The sequence below is a fragment of the Oncorhynchus keta genome, chromosome 14 (assembly GCF_023373465.1).
Source record: "Oncorhynchus keta strain PuntledgeMale-10-30-2019 chromosome 14, Oket_V2, whole genome shotgun sequence".
In the NCBI taxonomy this organism is placed as follows: Eukaryota; Metazoa; Chordata; class Actinopteri; order Salmoniformes; family Salmonidae; genus Oncorhynchus; species Oncorhynchus keta.
The window spans coordinates 37,252,123-37,268,333 of record NC_068434.1 but is presented as its reverse complement, the minus strand read 5'-3'; the positions used below and the strand labels follow the sequence as shown (position 1 = coordinate 37,268,333).

Here is a 16,211-nt window from a genome sequence, read left to right as displayed (position 1 = left end):
CATTCAAAGCAACTGGGAAACATACATGGCAGGCATTGTTGTCACCTTAGCTTTCTACATAACTACTGAGTGATAGGATGCATGAGCACCACGACCAATCAGCCTACACCACTGCGCACACACCCGTCATTACTATGTCAACTGGCCTTACCATGCAAGCAAATAACTGCAGTCTGAACCCACACAAATACAATTTGGTCACTTGTAACTTGCTGTTTGGACAGTCAGTATCCTAAAACGGATTAGAAAAACAAAACTGGTTTGAGCATTAAGGCCTGCAGTGTGAACAAGGCTTAATAGACTTTGATGCATTATGGGAGGCCCTGGTAGCAGGCTCAGGACAGACAGGCCTCCCATAATGCATCAAAGTCTATTAAGCCTTGACAGACAGACAGACAGACAGACAGACAGACAGACAGACAGACAGACAGACAGACAGACAGACAGACAGACAGACAGACAGACAGACAGACAGAGAAAGGGTGTGAGCCAGGAAGAAAGAGTCTAGCAGCTGCTAAAGTCATGGATCAGAACCAATGTGCTCTGACTTGCTCTCTTTCAAGTCAGGGGTGACACCAAGAGAGCACCTGGCTGTACTATTCACATTTACATTTGAGTCATTTATCAGACACTCTTATCCAGAGCAGCTAACAGGAGCAATTAGGGTTAAGTGCCTTGCTCAAGAGCACATGGACAGATTTTTCACAGCCTGGCAACAAGGGCACATCCAATTATTTGTATTTGTTTTTTGACACACAGCTGTTGATGTCGTTAAATATCAATTACATTTGTCAAATATTTTGAGTAACGTACAGAATTTGAAAGATATGGTAATTCTCTGGTGAGGAAAAAAATGGAAAAAAATTGAGTGTTTGTTTTCATGTAGAATAAGCAATCGGAAGCCGATGTTAGCATAATTAGCATTCCCTGTTTAGAGTTAACATGGCAGGTAGCTAGCAGATTGCAAATTCGCCACCATTTCGGTGAGTAGCTATATTTCCATGACCAGTGATTTTTTGTTGACATTTAGAACATTTACATAGAAAATAGATGTGATAATTGACTGCTACGGTGCATTTCCATTTAACTGTCTTGTGTTGATAAATAACAGCTGTATGTAACAACGTCACACCAACAAAAACAACATTGTTGAATACCAGCGAAGTGGTTGAAGTGTTTCCATTATCCATTTAGGCAAATTGCATATTAATAATTGGCAACATTTACTCATATTTACCATATTGTAATAATTCTCAACGTATCACCACCGTCCATGCCATGGTGAGATCTGAAATAATTTGATGGGGAAACTTGAATTCAGCCAACCACAAAAGTATGTCGAAGAAATTCAGGCATTCTTGAAAGTCAAGGCAATCCTTGTCCTGCAAAGAAGCATTATTTTTATAGTTGAAAAATAGATTTAGCAAGCCGTAATCATTTATAATTAAATGTGGATTGGTGCTTTAAATTTACATGATGACATCACGTGTGCCACCTACCTTCAAAATTATTCCGCAATCATCATTTATTGGAAAAACACAGTTTCCATAATTTGTCTCAATCAAGAAAGTTAGACATAATAATAACCCACTCTCGTCGAACAGATAAAATGTTGTTGATCTTTAAAACATTTCTCCTATATCTACGGTTTCCACGACACATTGCAATATTTTTTTAGTTTTTACATTGACAGTGTGGTCAAACATAAGCAATGTTAAGCAAGCTAGCTAACATCGTATTGGTTGAATAATTGTTTCTGAATTCAAATCCACTTGAACACAATAATGTCGGACTTCTCAGTTTCCCATTTCCCACCAGCACCTGAAGAATTATATTATGTACAATTAAAGGTTTTTATTTTTTTTTTCAATAATTTTACTCAACAGAGAATTAACAAATCTTTAAAATTCTGTGCACATTGATTTAATTGTTTTGACAAATTGTATTCATATTTAACCTTTTACACTCGTTTGAATGAGCCTATATGGATAGGGCTAAATAGAAATGTTTCTTAAAGTAGAAACATGAAAAGCGTATGTACAATCATGGTAGCAATTCAAAGAGAACCGTTTGGAGATTATGGGAATATTATTAGACCAAAGTTGAGGACACAACCGTTCACCTGATACAAGACTGAATCCAAACTTTACACTGTTGATTTACACTGATTTATTTTCTATATTTTTTATTTTGCTGCATTTGTTGATAACGAAATATGAAAATACTCTGGATACAGTCAGTAACATGATAAGAATATTCCTGGAAAATGTTGTTTTAGGTGCAACATAAAACAAAAGAATGACAAGGGTTTGAGTTACAGGAGTTACAGGACAACTGGTGTTGTCAAACCCTTACCCCATACACCCATACAGTGTTGTAAACCACAGAGTTTGAGCTCTGACGTCATTTGTAGCATGTTACTGTACAGCCACTGGGTTCCAATTTAGGTGCTTTTAAGTGCCCAAATCTGGCATTTTCAACCTGTATACGAGTACAAGACTCAAGGGTTTTAACGATGGGTTTGCTTGTTTGTCAGTGGGCTGGAAGTAGAAAAACAGTCAAGTTCAATCAGAAAGTTGGTCAAGTGGGCGGGTCTACATAAAGTGGATACGCTGTGATTGGTTGTGACGAGAGGAATTATCCGAACCTGCTATTAAAAAGTAACTCGGAGCTGTATTCCCTCTAGTCAGACGTAGGACCACTCGGTTCTCTGCCCAATTCTGTCCCATCCCCATTAGTGACCAGATTGTTTAAATATGGTTTCAGTGAGTTGTGAATGTACAGTAGATACTGTATGTATGATCAAAGTTGGTGAGAAATCTGGATTATAAATATGACAAATTATAATTGTAATGTTTTTGTAATATTTTCAGAGGGAGAAAACAGATACATGGTTTGTTACATCTGAATGTGCACTGAAATGTGCTTCATTACCTGACTTGTGTGTGAGCTTATGACTCAAAAATATCTTATGCGGGTGGAAAATTAGACTTTTCTTAATCATCAGACTAACAAAGAAACTCACAGCATGATACCAGACATAAAAGAGAAAAGCAGGAGAAAAAAATGAATTATAATTATTGTATGTACTGTAATGATGTCTGATCTTATAAAGGAAAAACTGTTTGGGATCTTATCTGACCTCCACAAAGCGGTTGTCTCCCCCGCTGGCCTGGGGAGATAGAGTGGAGGTGAGGCGGAATGCCTGCTAGACTAGAACAGATAACAGAACAGCAGGCAGGACACTCACCTGGAATGAATATGAGATGGAAGCAGAGGATGAACAATGGTAGTATACAGGCTAACGGGCCCTCTCATTCAATTCATTGTTCCCCGCTGATGAAACTAATAGTACTTTTTGGTTATCTTAAATGAAGAATGGTGATGTTTTTCATTTATTTTAGTACATTCAAGCAAACGTACTCATTCATCCCTGTTTTTCCCTGACAAAAAAAAAAACAGATTCCCTCATCATTCCCTAAAGCTCTGATGCTACACAATGAGGCTTTCAACAGCATGATAAGGATGATTTTTGTACATTGTGAGAATATGCAAAAAAAATTGATTTAATATGCAGCACCTTCCCACACAAGACTCTGGGTGATGTCACAGTACTGGATATATATATATACAGTTCGTAGGAGTGTAATCTTGGCATTGACCCTAATGAATATACGGTGTTAAAATGCAAGAGGGTGAATCAAGACTCAAATATACTGTGATTTTGGTATAGGTCTGTATGGTGGGTAAGATCCACTTTAACTCAAAGGGGGAAGGGCTGCATCATGTAAGCTACAGTAGTTATTGCTTTGATGCCATGTTTATGTTTACAATCATGTTTTCCCTTTGCTACATGAATGAAAGCATATATTCCTCCTGCTGTGTTCACTGACAGAAAGTACACAACAATTACTGACTGTCAGTCATGTCGACACGATATCTCTTGTGTGTTTTAAATCTCATGCTTGTATAAGTGGCACTGTTAATACCTGTATCTCGTGCAGCGGTCGGCCCAGAGGATAAGTATGTCTCTGGGAGGAACTTGATATTTCAGGTCACACCAAATCAATTGGATTACACAGTAACTGATGTGTTTACTGGTAGTCTTATTTATAGCTGAGGCTTGAACGAGGCTGGTAGGAGCGAGAGTGGTGCAAGGGCAACAAGGGTGCATTTTACACCCCATTTCTACAAATGTGAGAATGAGTGTGTATCACTCCGACTGTCTATCTATGTTTTGACCTCCCAGTGTTATGGTTCACCTACCACTGCATCAGTACAGCAAGATGCCCACAGTACCTTTATTCACCCTAACAGAACAGGTGACATAGACATTAAGTGAATTCAAGTACTTGTCAAGTGTGTGGTGGTACTCGTAATAACCCTGAAGAAGGCACAGTGATGCTGAAACGTTGGTGTTTTACCCAATAAATTACTGGGAGTTTATATATACAGAGTGTGTGACTCCCTTTATTTTTTTATAGCTTACAGTTTATTCGCCGTTAGTCATCACCTCTACACTAAATAATCTTCTCTGGGTGTGCGCCAGCTCATGCTTTTTATTGGCACTGGTAATACCAACATACATTTGCATAACGTTTCCTTTGCTGTGCTGCACACATCAAAAACAGTTACTACTGCTTTAGGACACGCTGCATATCTTCTTGTAGTGCTCTTTCAACCTCGTCGCAAATCAGTTGTTTTACAACGTTAGCTATTTTTCCCTTGTTTCATCAAAGCATTCGCCTTAATTACCAGGTGGGATTAAAAATATATGTGTGCGTGTGTTCATCCTTCACCCCCCCACAGGCTGTCATTCTGTAGTTGGCAGAGAGAAGAGCCTTTGGACAGCATATGTGAAGGAGTCATCTGCTTCTCTCTGTTTCCCTTTGATGAACAGACATCACATGTGAACATTTGACCACATCTTTGGTGACAGACATTGAAGCCAGCACATGGACAGCGACAGGGACAGGAAGCTCGCTAGCAAAACTGTGTGCTGATATGCAGGGCGGGTGGCTTCCTCTTAAGGTTTGCTCTGCTCATACCTCAGAGTGTAAAAGAGAAAAGCCTATTTTCTCTCTTTTTTTCTTTAGTTTGTTGTGTATGCTATTTTCTCTCCTCTCAGTCATGTACTTTATAGCTACTGTGTGAAGCAATGTCCTTGTTCCATTTGTTCCACAAATTTGTTCCAGTACCTACTACCTAAATGACTCTATATGACAGCTGCCACACTAGTTTTGAATAAAATATTTTTCTGGTAGCAGGATGGGAATTAAGGGGGGTTTTTGGGTCACTGTCCTCATTCACTCCTCCAGAGTCACTCAAGTTTCAGGGAACCTTTTTTATGAGTTCATCTGAAAATCTATGAATATTTCACAACAAGACCTATACCATGCCTTAAGGTCTATGAAAGGTCTATCAATCTCGCCAGCTTTGTGTATATATACAGTGTATTCGGAAAGTATTCAGACCCCTTGACTTTTTCCACATTTTGTAACGTTACAGCCTTGTTCTAACATTGATTATATTGTTTTTTTCCCTCATCAATCTACACACAATACCCCATATTGACAAAAAAATGTTTGCACATGTATAAAAAATATAACTCTGAAATATCACATGCACATAAGTATTCAGACCCTTTACTTTGTTGAAGCACCTTTGGCAGCGATTACAGCATCGAGTCTTCTTGGGTATGACGCTACAAGCTTGGAACACCTGTATTTGGGGTGTTTCTCCCATTCTTCTCTGCAGATCCTCTCACACTCTGTCAGGTTGTATGGGGAGTGTTGCTGCACAGCTATTTTCAGGACTCTCAAGAGATGTTTGATCGGGTTCAAGTCCAGTCCTGAAGCAACTCCTGCGTTATCTTGGCTGTGTGCTTAGTGCTGTTGTCCAGGCGGGCTGTCATGTGCCTTTTACTGAGGAGTGGTCACCTCCCTGACCAAGGCCCTTCTCCACCGATTACTCAGTTTGGTCGGGTGGCCAGCTTTAGGAAGAGTATTGGTGGTTCCAAACTTCTTCCATCTAAGAATGATGGTGGCCAGCGTGTTATTTGGGACCCTCAATGCTGCAGACATTTTTGGTACCCTTCCCCAGATCTGTGCCTCGACACAATCCTGTCTCGGAGCTCTTTGGAAAATTCCTTTGACCTCATGGCTTGGTTTTTGTTCTGACATGCACTATCAACTATAGATAGGTGTGTGCCTTTCCAAATCCTGTCCAATTAATTGAATTGACCACAGGTGGACTCCAATCAAGTTGTAGAAACATCTCAAGGATGATCAATGGAAACAGGATGCACCTGAGCTCAAATTCGAGTCCCATAGCAAAAGGTCTGAATATTTATTTTTAAAAATATATATATATATAAAGTGCAAACATATCTAAAAATCTGTTTTCGCTTTGTTATTATGGGGTATCGTGTGTAGATTGCTGAGGAATTGTTGTTATTTGGTCCATTTTAGAATAAGGCTGTAACGTAACAAAATGTGGAAAAAGTCAAGGGGTCTGAATACTTTCCGAAGGCACTGTATTTTGCACTATTTAGGTTTCACTCTTTGATGAGATGTTATATGTGACAGTAACAGGGTTTCCATCCAATAGACGACAGATTTTCATGCGAATATTCTAGAATCCGCATAAAGAAAATATGCATATTTTCCACCAGTGGTATGTTTCCACCAAATGGACTTGTTGTGGATAAAGATCCGCGCATGATTTTGTCAGACAACTGTTGTGTTAAATAGCAAATGTGCCTACTCTGGTCTTGGCACCTGCGCTCTAGCCAACAGCTCGCAGGCACATTGCGGGTAGGCTGTGCAGGCTGGTTGTCTAGTCTACATGATGAGATTATTATGAATAAGAGCGAGAATATTTTTATTTGCCAAACAGTGTCACATGTGCTCCTGCCACACCCCCTCGTGGTCATCCAGTGTCTGCTTGACCTGCAGCCATTCCCCCAGTACACTCTCTCTCTCTTTCCTCCTCCCTTTCTGTTAGTGTGTGATTGTGTGTTTGGAGACAGTTGTGCTGGAGTCAGAGCAGATGCCTACCAGCTGCAACTCGTTCCATTATCAAGACCTCTACAAATACTCAGTTCTGCCACTTCCACTTGTAATCTCTGCTCAGTCAGTTTATGCTTCTAGCCATTAATATTATTCAAGATCCTGTTACCCTGCTGTACCTGTTTCCCTGCTTGACGCTGTTTATCCTCTCACTGCAGTTTTGCCGCCCTGACTCTGGCTCCTGATCCACATCTCACCACCCTGCTACCCTATTCTAGACCACACCACCACTCCCTTGGATTCCCCTCCGGACCTGTATACCCTGTCCCAACCCAGCTCACTCCAACCTCAGCCTCCACATCTGGTTTCCTACAACTCATCCAAGCATCCCCGGATCTGCACTCCGTATCTCCCTGTGTTACAATAAATAACTAGGTTCATTCATCTCTGTTTCCTCATCTGAGTCTGCTCTAGGGTTCCCCTGTGCTGCTCTACTTAACAAACAGCAGTTAAGCATCGCTCATCATGTCACCAGAATAAGACCCTCTATATTTATTGGAAAGCATCATCAAGCTCATCACCGTGCACTTTCAACACCCTGTGAAGTTCACCGTAACTTATTTAATCTGTAGCCTATTAAACTGCAGTCGTAGTGGGAGGACCACATACCATCTCATCGCCTGACTCCAAATTGACTTCGATATGATTGTTATTATATATATATTTGCACATAAAGGCGTGTGCAGACACAAAAAGACCCCACCATGTCAAACAAAATAAGTAGGCCATTAGGCTAATTACACCAAAACTTCTTGTTTCCATCAAAGTTGTTGTGACTCGCATTAAAACTGTGGATGGAAACGTGGTTTGTGAAGGCTTCTTGTTTTAAAGTGTAAGATAAGGCTTGTTGTCATGCCCTGGTCTTAGTATTTTGTGTTTTCTTTATTACTTTGGATCAGGCCAGGGTGTGACATGGGTTATTTATGTGGTGTGTTTTTTCTAGTTTTTTTTTGTAGGTTATGGGATTGTGGTTAGTGGAGTTGTCTAGGAAAGTCTATGGTTGCCTAAAGTGGTTCTCAATCAGAGGCAGGTGTTTATCATTATCTCTGATTGGGAACCATATTTAGGCAGCCATATTCTTTGAGTGTTTCGTGGGTGATTGTTCCTGTCTCAGTGTTTGTTTGCATCAGATAGGGCTGTTTTGGTTTTTCACGTTATGTTTTTGTAATGTTCGGTATCATCTTTATTAAAGATGTTTAATAATAACCACGCTGCATTTTGGTCCTCCTCTCCTTCACCGGGAAAAAAACGTTAACACTTGTTTTAAGTGTGAAACAGCTGGCAGAGCTTTTAAATCTATGGGTATTAAATAGTTTATGACCACATACATGTCTGAGTGACTGTGGAATATATATGCATTCTGGCAGAAACCCATTTTTGATTTTAAACCAAGTGCTGCTTTATTTACAAAGTGATGAAAGAAATATACTCTAATTTCTCCAGGTACATTTTGGAGAATAACGTTCGCAAAGCAGTTGTAGAAGGGTATGTCAATGAATGCCGTCGACACTAGACACTTAAATAACAAGGAATCATATGACAAAATATAGTGCAAGCCAGGAATATATCTGTTTGCAATAATTAACAAGAATTTTCCGAAAATCGAGGTAGAGAAAAGCACACACTGCTTCAACTATACCATTTTTTTTACACAGATTACAACAGAACAGAGTTGTGAATAAACCAAGTTGATGCAGAGTTCATAAAAGTTTTGACCACATCCTGCTATGAAAGAGAGCAGAAGTAGCAACACCTGCTGCTTCAGGCATTAGCGATGAAGACTTTGATGGGTGGACTCATTCCTTGTTGGGAGAACCTCATCAGCACAATGAGTGCCTTTCCTTAATGGATCATAGTTGAACAATTTGATAAGCTTTTGTTATAACACAATCAAATCAGTAGGGAAAATCTGTCTGTTTCGTGCAGCCAACCAACTGTTTGTGTGTTGTGAAAACTCAACTTGGAGAAAATGTTTAAGATCTGTCATCACCCGCTGGACACAGACGTCAATTCAACGTCTACTCCACGTTGGTTCAACATCATTTAATTAGAATGGCGTGGAAACAATGTTGATTCAACCAGTGTGTGCCCGGTGGGCACCTTCTACATGTTTTACATGTATGTGCCTAAGTGTGCTAGGGTGAAGTGAAGTATGAACCACTGTGCTGCTGAGCTATGTCAAACTGACTATGCACAACATGCTGGTCTTCCATGGATAATGCATAGCATGTTAGACAGATGTGAGCTTCAAGCAGAATCCACTGAACAATGAATGCCAAATGAAATGCTGAGGATTCCTGTGGATTTTGTAAATGGGCATTTCTCAGAGATGTATGTAGCTTGTTCCAGAACATTCTCCAACTCTAACCATTAGGCCTACTTGTTGTACCACCTCTCTAGCATCTTCCCCATTAAATCACGTCAAATCACAGGCTTGTTATCCATACCACCCTCAAGTGCTTTGTGGTAACATTACAAGATTCACTTTTGTTTGTTAGCCTTCATTCACATTACGATTTATATTCCAAAGGAATATATCATCTTGGCCATGTACTGTGTTTGTTTCCCCTGGGTCTGTGTGGGTGTCCATTGGGTTGACTTTGCAGAGATAGATGTGTTCAAAGGCATGTCTGAAAATAAACTGACAATGGATGCTTTCTGTTTGGTGAACATTAAACACTTGCCTGCCTAATATATGTAATAGATTCACATGTTCCTAAACAGACCACTTTCAATTGTTCACCATCATCACCTACTAGACGACAGACAAGTTGAACTGGAAACATTTACATAGATACAGATTCTGTGACCTTCACTGGTTTAAGTCAACAGCCAATGGCACCCCTTGCGCAAGCATTAATTTAGCAAATGTCATTGTGCAGAAATCCATTTGCAGCCCATGCTTTTAATGACCTAGAATTATCGCCAGGGTCCGCATGTGATTTCCCAAGTCAATGCATCATCTTCCTGACATGAATATGAAGTCAGGACTGAATTGTAGCATATATGCACAAAGCCAGTGTCAACTTAAATAGGCCGTCAAATACGGTCTATGGTTTTGTGTCCCAAAATAGAACTGTGTGATGGCCTTGTCTCTGTGTCTCTACAGCGGGTTAGAGAGGTATTGACAGTCTGTCTCTGTCTTTATCTACAGCCACAGGTCACAGGTCATCCCTCAGCCTCTATTATACAATCACAAAGAGTAGCAGCCAGTAGTCTTTACAATGAGGACAGGATTAGAAATTCCTCTTCCTCCTACACCTTAAGGGCCTCGTGCACACCTACGGCGGACAGGCGTCGGTTGATGTTGCGGTAGCGGCAACGCAGCAGATCCTTGTAGGTGGAGCGCAGGTCCCGGTTAAAGAAGGCATAGATGAAGGGGTTCATGAGGGAGTTGGCGTAGCCCAGCCAGAGGAGGAACCTCTCCAGCCAGATGGGCACACAGCTGCACTCCACTCCGCAGATGAAGGGCCTGGCCGTGGACAGGATGAAGAAGGGCAGCCAGCAGATGGAGAACACGCCCACGATCACCCCCAGCGTGGTGGCAGCCTTCTGCTCCCTTTTGAAGATGGAGATGTTGCGGCGCTCGCGAGTCAGCAGACGGGACAGCACCGCACATTCCTCGGCCACGCCCTGTGGCTTCAGGCCCTGCATCCTCAGTGCCTCGCTTGCCACCGTCTCCAGCCGCTCGCGCCGGGTGAAGTCGGTGAAGCGGTGCTTGAGGCCACTCTTGCGGGCGGCCCTGAAAATCTTGTAGTACATGAAGAGCATGACGAGCATGGGGATGTAGAAGGCCACAGCCGTGGAGTAGATGGTATAACCAAAGTCCTGGCTGATGAGGCACACGCCGCCCGCGTGGACGTTCTTGGCCCAGCCGCAGAAGGGTGGCAGGGTGATGGAGGCGGACACCAGCCACACCCCCAGGATCATCTTGGCCATCAGCTGGCCATTCTGCCTGGCTGGGTATGTGAGGGGGCGGGTGATCCCCAGATACCTGAGAGAGAAGAAACACAAATAATTTAGCCAGATAAACTTTATTATCCCATTTAGAAATGCAAGCAGGCTACATACAATGCAAAACATAAAGACACTAGGGCAGCAGGATAAGGAGTACTATACTCTGAAATTAGTACAATGAATCACCTGCCTGTTTTTGCAATTGTTTGAGTCTCCTCTATCATCTGCTTGTTTTACAAAGTTTTGTCCCCTCTGAGAAAACACTACAGCACTGCTTGCTTATCATTACCTTGAGCAACAAAAGAGCAGCCTCCCGCCCTAAATACATCAAGGCTGCTCGTAGTCTTAGCCTTGTACAGTACATCAAAGAGTTTATTATTCATTTCAAAGAAAAAAACACTCTCTTTAATGTGATGGTCAAGTGTAAGCTCCATCATCTTTTTAAGAGCCATTGACTCCTTACCCTTCTGTAAAGAGGCTTAAAGGAATCTACAGAACTACATTTCCGGTCATAAGAGCAGCTCTTGGGGTACAATGTACTGACAACACTGTACTGACTTTAGGGAATTCAAATGTACAGTGTACTGTACTATATGTAAGCAATAGGCTGTGCATAATCGGGAAATGTGCATTATCGGGGAATGGCTTAAAACAAATCCCATCGGATCACGGTTGTAAAAGGCTTCGGCCAGTGGTGTAAAGTACTTAAGTAGAAATACTTTAAAGTACCACTTAAGTCGTTTTTTAGGGTATCTGTACTTTACTATTTATGTCTTTTACTTTTACTTCACTACATTCCTGAAGGAATAATGTACTTTACTCCATACGTTTTCCCTGACACCAAAAAGTACTCGTTACATTTGGAATACTTAGCAAGACAGGAAAAGTGTCTAATTCATGCACTTAAAGATAAAATCCCTGGTCGTCCCTACTGCATCTGATCTGGCAGACTCATTAAACACACATGCTTTGTTTGCAAATTATGTCTGAGTGTTGGAGTGTGCCTCTGGCTATCTGTAAATGTTAAAAACAAGAAGATCGCACCGTCTGGTTTGCTTAATATAAGGAATTTGAAATGATTTATACTTTCACTTTTGATACTTAGGTATATTTTACTGGGTGACTTTCACTTTTACTTGAGTCTTTTTCTATTTTACTTCACTTTTACTTAAGTATGACAATTGGGTACTTTTTCCACCACTGGCTTCGGAATTTAATCTTTTTAAGACCTAAACTTCTAAAATGTGATGTTTCGTGGACAATAATCCTTCGCACAAACCGGAGGGGTACAATATCTGAGCGTTAGGTTACAAACCAGTTATCTACTCTCAATAGACAGTAGTGATTGACATTGACTGAGAATGGACTCCGTGTTTCCTACAAGTCTTCCAAAAAAGAAGGAAAGAGACAGCAACACCCAATATGGTTGTGTGTGTCATAACTTGGTTACACAACGCCACAGTCATGCCACCACCACTCCACTCACTCCCCCACCTCAACTCTGACTAATGCAAAAAAAAACCATTGGTTTTAAACTCTCTCTCTCTCAGTCAGTCCCAGTGCATGTACACAGCTGTGGTAAGACTGACTGGGTTTTTAATATATCCGGGGGTAGCCCATGTTAAATGGATACATGATGTAGGCCACAGTATAACAGGATAGATATACAGTTGAAGTAGGAAGTTTATATACTCTTAGGTTGGAGTCATTAAAACTTGTTTTTCAACCACTCCACAAATTTCTTGTTAACAAACTATAGTTTTGGCAAGTCGGTTAGGAAACCTACTTTGTGCATGACAAAAGTAATTTTTCCAACAATTGTTTACAGACAGATTATTTTACTTATAATTCACTGTATCACAATTCCAGTGGGTCAGAAGTTTACATACGCTAAGTTGACTGTGCCTCTCTGGGATAGGCGGGACGCTTGCGTCCCACTTGGCCAATAGCCAGGGAAAATGCAGAGCGCCAAATTCAAATAAACTACTATAAAGATCAAACTTTCATTAAGTCACACATGTAAGATACCAAATTAAAGCTACACTCGTTGTGAATCCAGCCAACATGTCAGATTTCAAAAAGGCTTTTCGGCGAAAGCATAAGATGCTATTATCTGATGATAGCACAACAGTAAACAAAGAGAGAGTAGCATATTTCAACCCCGCAGGCGCGACACAAAACGCAGAAATAAAATATAAATCATGCCTTACCTTTGACAAGCTTCTTTTTTGGTACTCCAATATGTCCCATAAACATCACAAATGGTCATTTTTCCCCCCGATTAATTCCGTCGATATATATCCAAAATGCCCATTTATTTGGCGCGTTTGATCAGAAAAAACACAGCTTCCGATTTGCGCAACTTCACTACAAAATATCTCAAAAGTTACCTGTAAATTTTGCCAAAACATTTCAAACTACTTTGTCATGCAACTTTAGGTATTTTTAAACGTTAATAATCGATCAAATTGAAGACGGGACTATCTGTTTTCAATACAGGAAGACAACAAACTGACGCTACATTTCGAGTCATGCGCCACTCTCAAAAAGTACACATGATGTGACACTCATTCAAAGGAATAACCTCAACCAATTTCTAAAAACTGGTGACATCCAGTGGAAGCGGTAGGAACGGCAAACAATTCCCTTAGAAATCTGATTTCCCAATGAAAAACAAATTGAATAGACAATGACCTCAAAAAAATAATATCTGAATGGTTTGTCCTCTGGGTTTTGCCTGTTACATAAGTTCTGTTATACTCACAGATATGATTCAAACAGTTTTAGAAACTTCAGAGTATTCTCTATCCAAATATACTAATAATATGCATATTTTATATTCTGGGGATGAGTAGCAGGAAGTTGAATTTGGGCACGCTATTTATCCAAAAGTGAAAATGCTGCCCCCTATCCCGAAGAAGTTTTAAACAGCCCGGAAAATTCCAGAAAATGATAGCGTTAGAAGTGTCTGATAGGCTAATTGACATAATTTGAGTCAATTGGAGGTGTACCTGTGGATGTATTTAGAGGCCTACCTTCAAACGCAGTGCCTCTTTGCTTGGCATCATGGGAAAATCAAAAGAAATCAGCCAAGACCTCAGAATTTTTTTTTGTAGACCTCCACAAGTCTGGTTCATCCCTGGGAGCAATTTTCAAACACCTGAAGGTACCACGTTCATCTGTACAAACAATAGTACGCAAGTATAAACACCATGGGACCATGGTCATACCGCTCAGGAAGGAGACGCGTTCTGTTTCCTAGAGATGAATGTACTTTGTGCGAAAAGTGCAAATCAATCCCAGAACAACAGCAAAGGGCCTTGTGAAGATGCTAGAGGAAACAGGCACAAAATGATCTATATCCACAGTAAAATGAGTTCTATAATCTGAAAGCCCGCTCAGGAAGGAAGAAGCCACTGCTGAAAAACCAACATAAAAAAGCCAGACGACGGTTTGCAACAGCACATGGGGACAAAGATCGTACTTTTTGGAGAAATGTCCTCTGGTCTGATTAAACAAAAATAGAACTGTTTGGCCATAATGACCATCGTTATGTTTGGAGGATTAAGGGGGAGGCTTGCAAGCCGAAGAACACCATCCCAATCATGAAGCACGGGGTTGCAGCATAATGTTGTGGGGGTGCTTTGCTGCAGGAGGGACTAGTGCACTTTACAAAATAAATGGCATCATGAGGAAGGTAACATTCTGTGAATATATTGAAGCAACATCTCAAGACATCAGTCAGGAAGTTAAAGCTTGGTCGCAAATGGATCTTCCAAAATTGACAATGACCCCAAGCATACTTCCAAAGTTGTGGCAAAATGGCTTAAGGACAACAAAGTCAAGGTATTGGAGTGGCCATCACAAAGCCCTGACCTCAATCCCATAGAACATTTGTGGGCAGAACTGAAAAAGTGTGTGCGAGCAAGGACTACAAACCTGACTCAGTTACACCAGCTCTGTCAGGGGGAATGGGAAAATTCACCCAACTTATTGTGGGAAGCTTGTGGGAGGCTACCCAAAATGTTTGACACAAGTTAAACAATTTAAAGGCAATGCTGCCAAATACTAATTGAGTGTATGTAAACTTCTGACCCACTGAGACTGTAATGAAATAAATAAAAGATGAAAGAAATAATTCTCTCTACTATTATTCTGACATTTCACATTCTTAAAATAAAGTAGTGATCCTAACAGACCTAAGACAGGGAATTTCTACTAGGATTAAACGTCAAGAATTGTGGAAAAACTGAGTTTAAATGCATTTGGCTAGGGTGTATGTAAACATATGACTTAAACTGTACTCGGTTATCCTCTGAGGAAATTCAGAAAAAAACATGATGGCTGTCACGGTCTCTCTGTGCCATAAATGTTTTATTAAACAACACAAAAATCTGTGGGAAAAGTAAAACACATGAGTGATTCTGTATCAGTGCCTCATACTGCTTGGCCTTTCCATGATAACGGACGTTTTAGGAACCAATCGTAATTTGGACACTAATATCGCCATCTTTGCCCCTATAGAATTAGACTGATTTACATATGCTGGAATGCAAGTATTTTATACTTTTGTCAGTCAAACTCCTTGATATAGTGACTCATGAAACATATGTAGCAGACATGAGTCAGTCATGGTTACGTGATGAGGTAGCCCCGCCTGCGAACTTCAACACCTGTGTCTGCCTTCAGCCCAAGAGGGAATATCCTCTCAATCTAACAGTCTAAGATGTTGGTTGTTCCTGTGGGTGATCCGGGTTCATATCCCACGTGTAACACAATCTCAAGCTTTCTGTTTTAGGGAAAGGAAAGATACCTAGTCAGTTGTACAACTGAATGCTTTCAACTGAAATGTGTCTTCCACATTTAACCCAACCCCTCTGCATCAGAGAGGTGCAGGGGTCTGCCATAATCGACATCCATGTCTTCGGGCACCCGGAGAACAGTGGGTTAACTGCCTTGCTCAGGGGCAGAACTACAGATTTGTATCTTCTCAGCTCAGGGATTCAATCCAGCAATCTTTCAGTTACTGGCCCAACGCTTCTAACAACTTGGCTCCCTGCTTTTACATGATCTGAATGTTTTTTGTAAATCAAGATTTGCTATCCCAACATGGATTTCCAGTGTCACCACAAAAAACACACGAGGGAAACAGTCCAGTCCAACATCAAGGTGATCATGAATATG

The 16,211-nt window shown here is 40.8% G+C and overlaps 1 protein-coding gene and 1 long non-coding RNA gene across 2 annotated transcripts in view; one reads left to right on the top strand and one right to left on the bottom strand.

The window, feature by feature from the left end:
* The window catches only part of LOC118394246 (uncharacterized), a 69,631-nt gene extending 61,786 nt beyond the window's left edge, over nt 1-7,845 (top strand). Inside the window, exon 3 of the long non-coding RNA XR_004827699.2 lies at nt 7,229-7,845. This is a non-coding gene — a long non-coding RNA (uncharacterized LOC118394246). The remainder of the gene's footprint in view (nt 1-7,228) is intronic.
* A 609-nt stretch (nt 7,846-8,454) lies between these two features.
* Nucleotides 8,455-16,211, bottom strand: part of LOC118393366 (5-hydroxytryptamine receptor 7) — a 36,546-nt gene continuing 28,789 nt past the window's right edge. Inside the window, exon 2 of the mRNA XM_035785984.2 lies at nt 8,455-11,064. Coding sequence (XP_035641877.1) covers nt 10,326-11,064 — 739 coding nt within the window. The 3' untranslated portion in view covers nt 8,455-10,325. The remainder of the gene's footprint in view (nt 11,065-16,211) is intronic.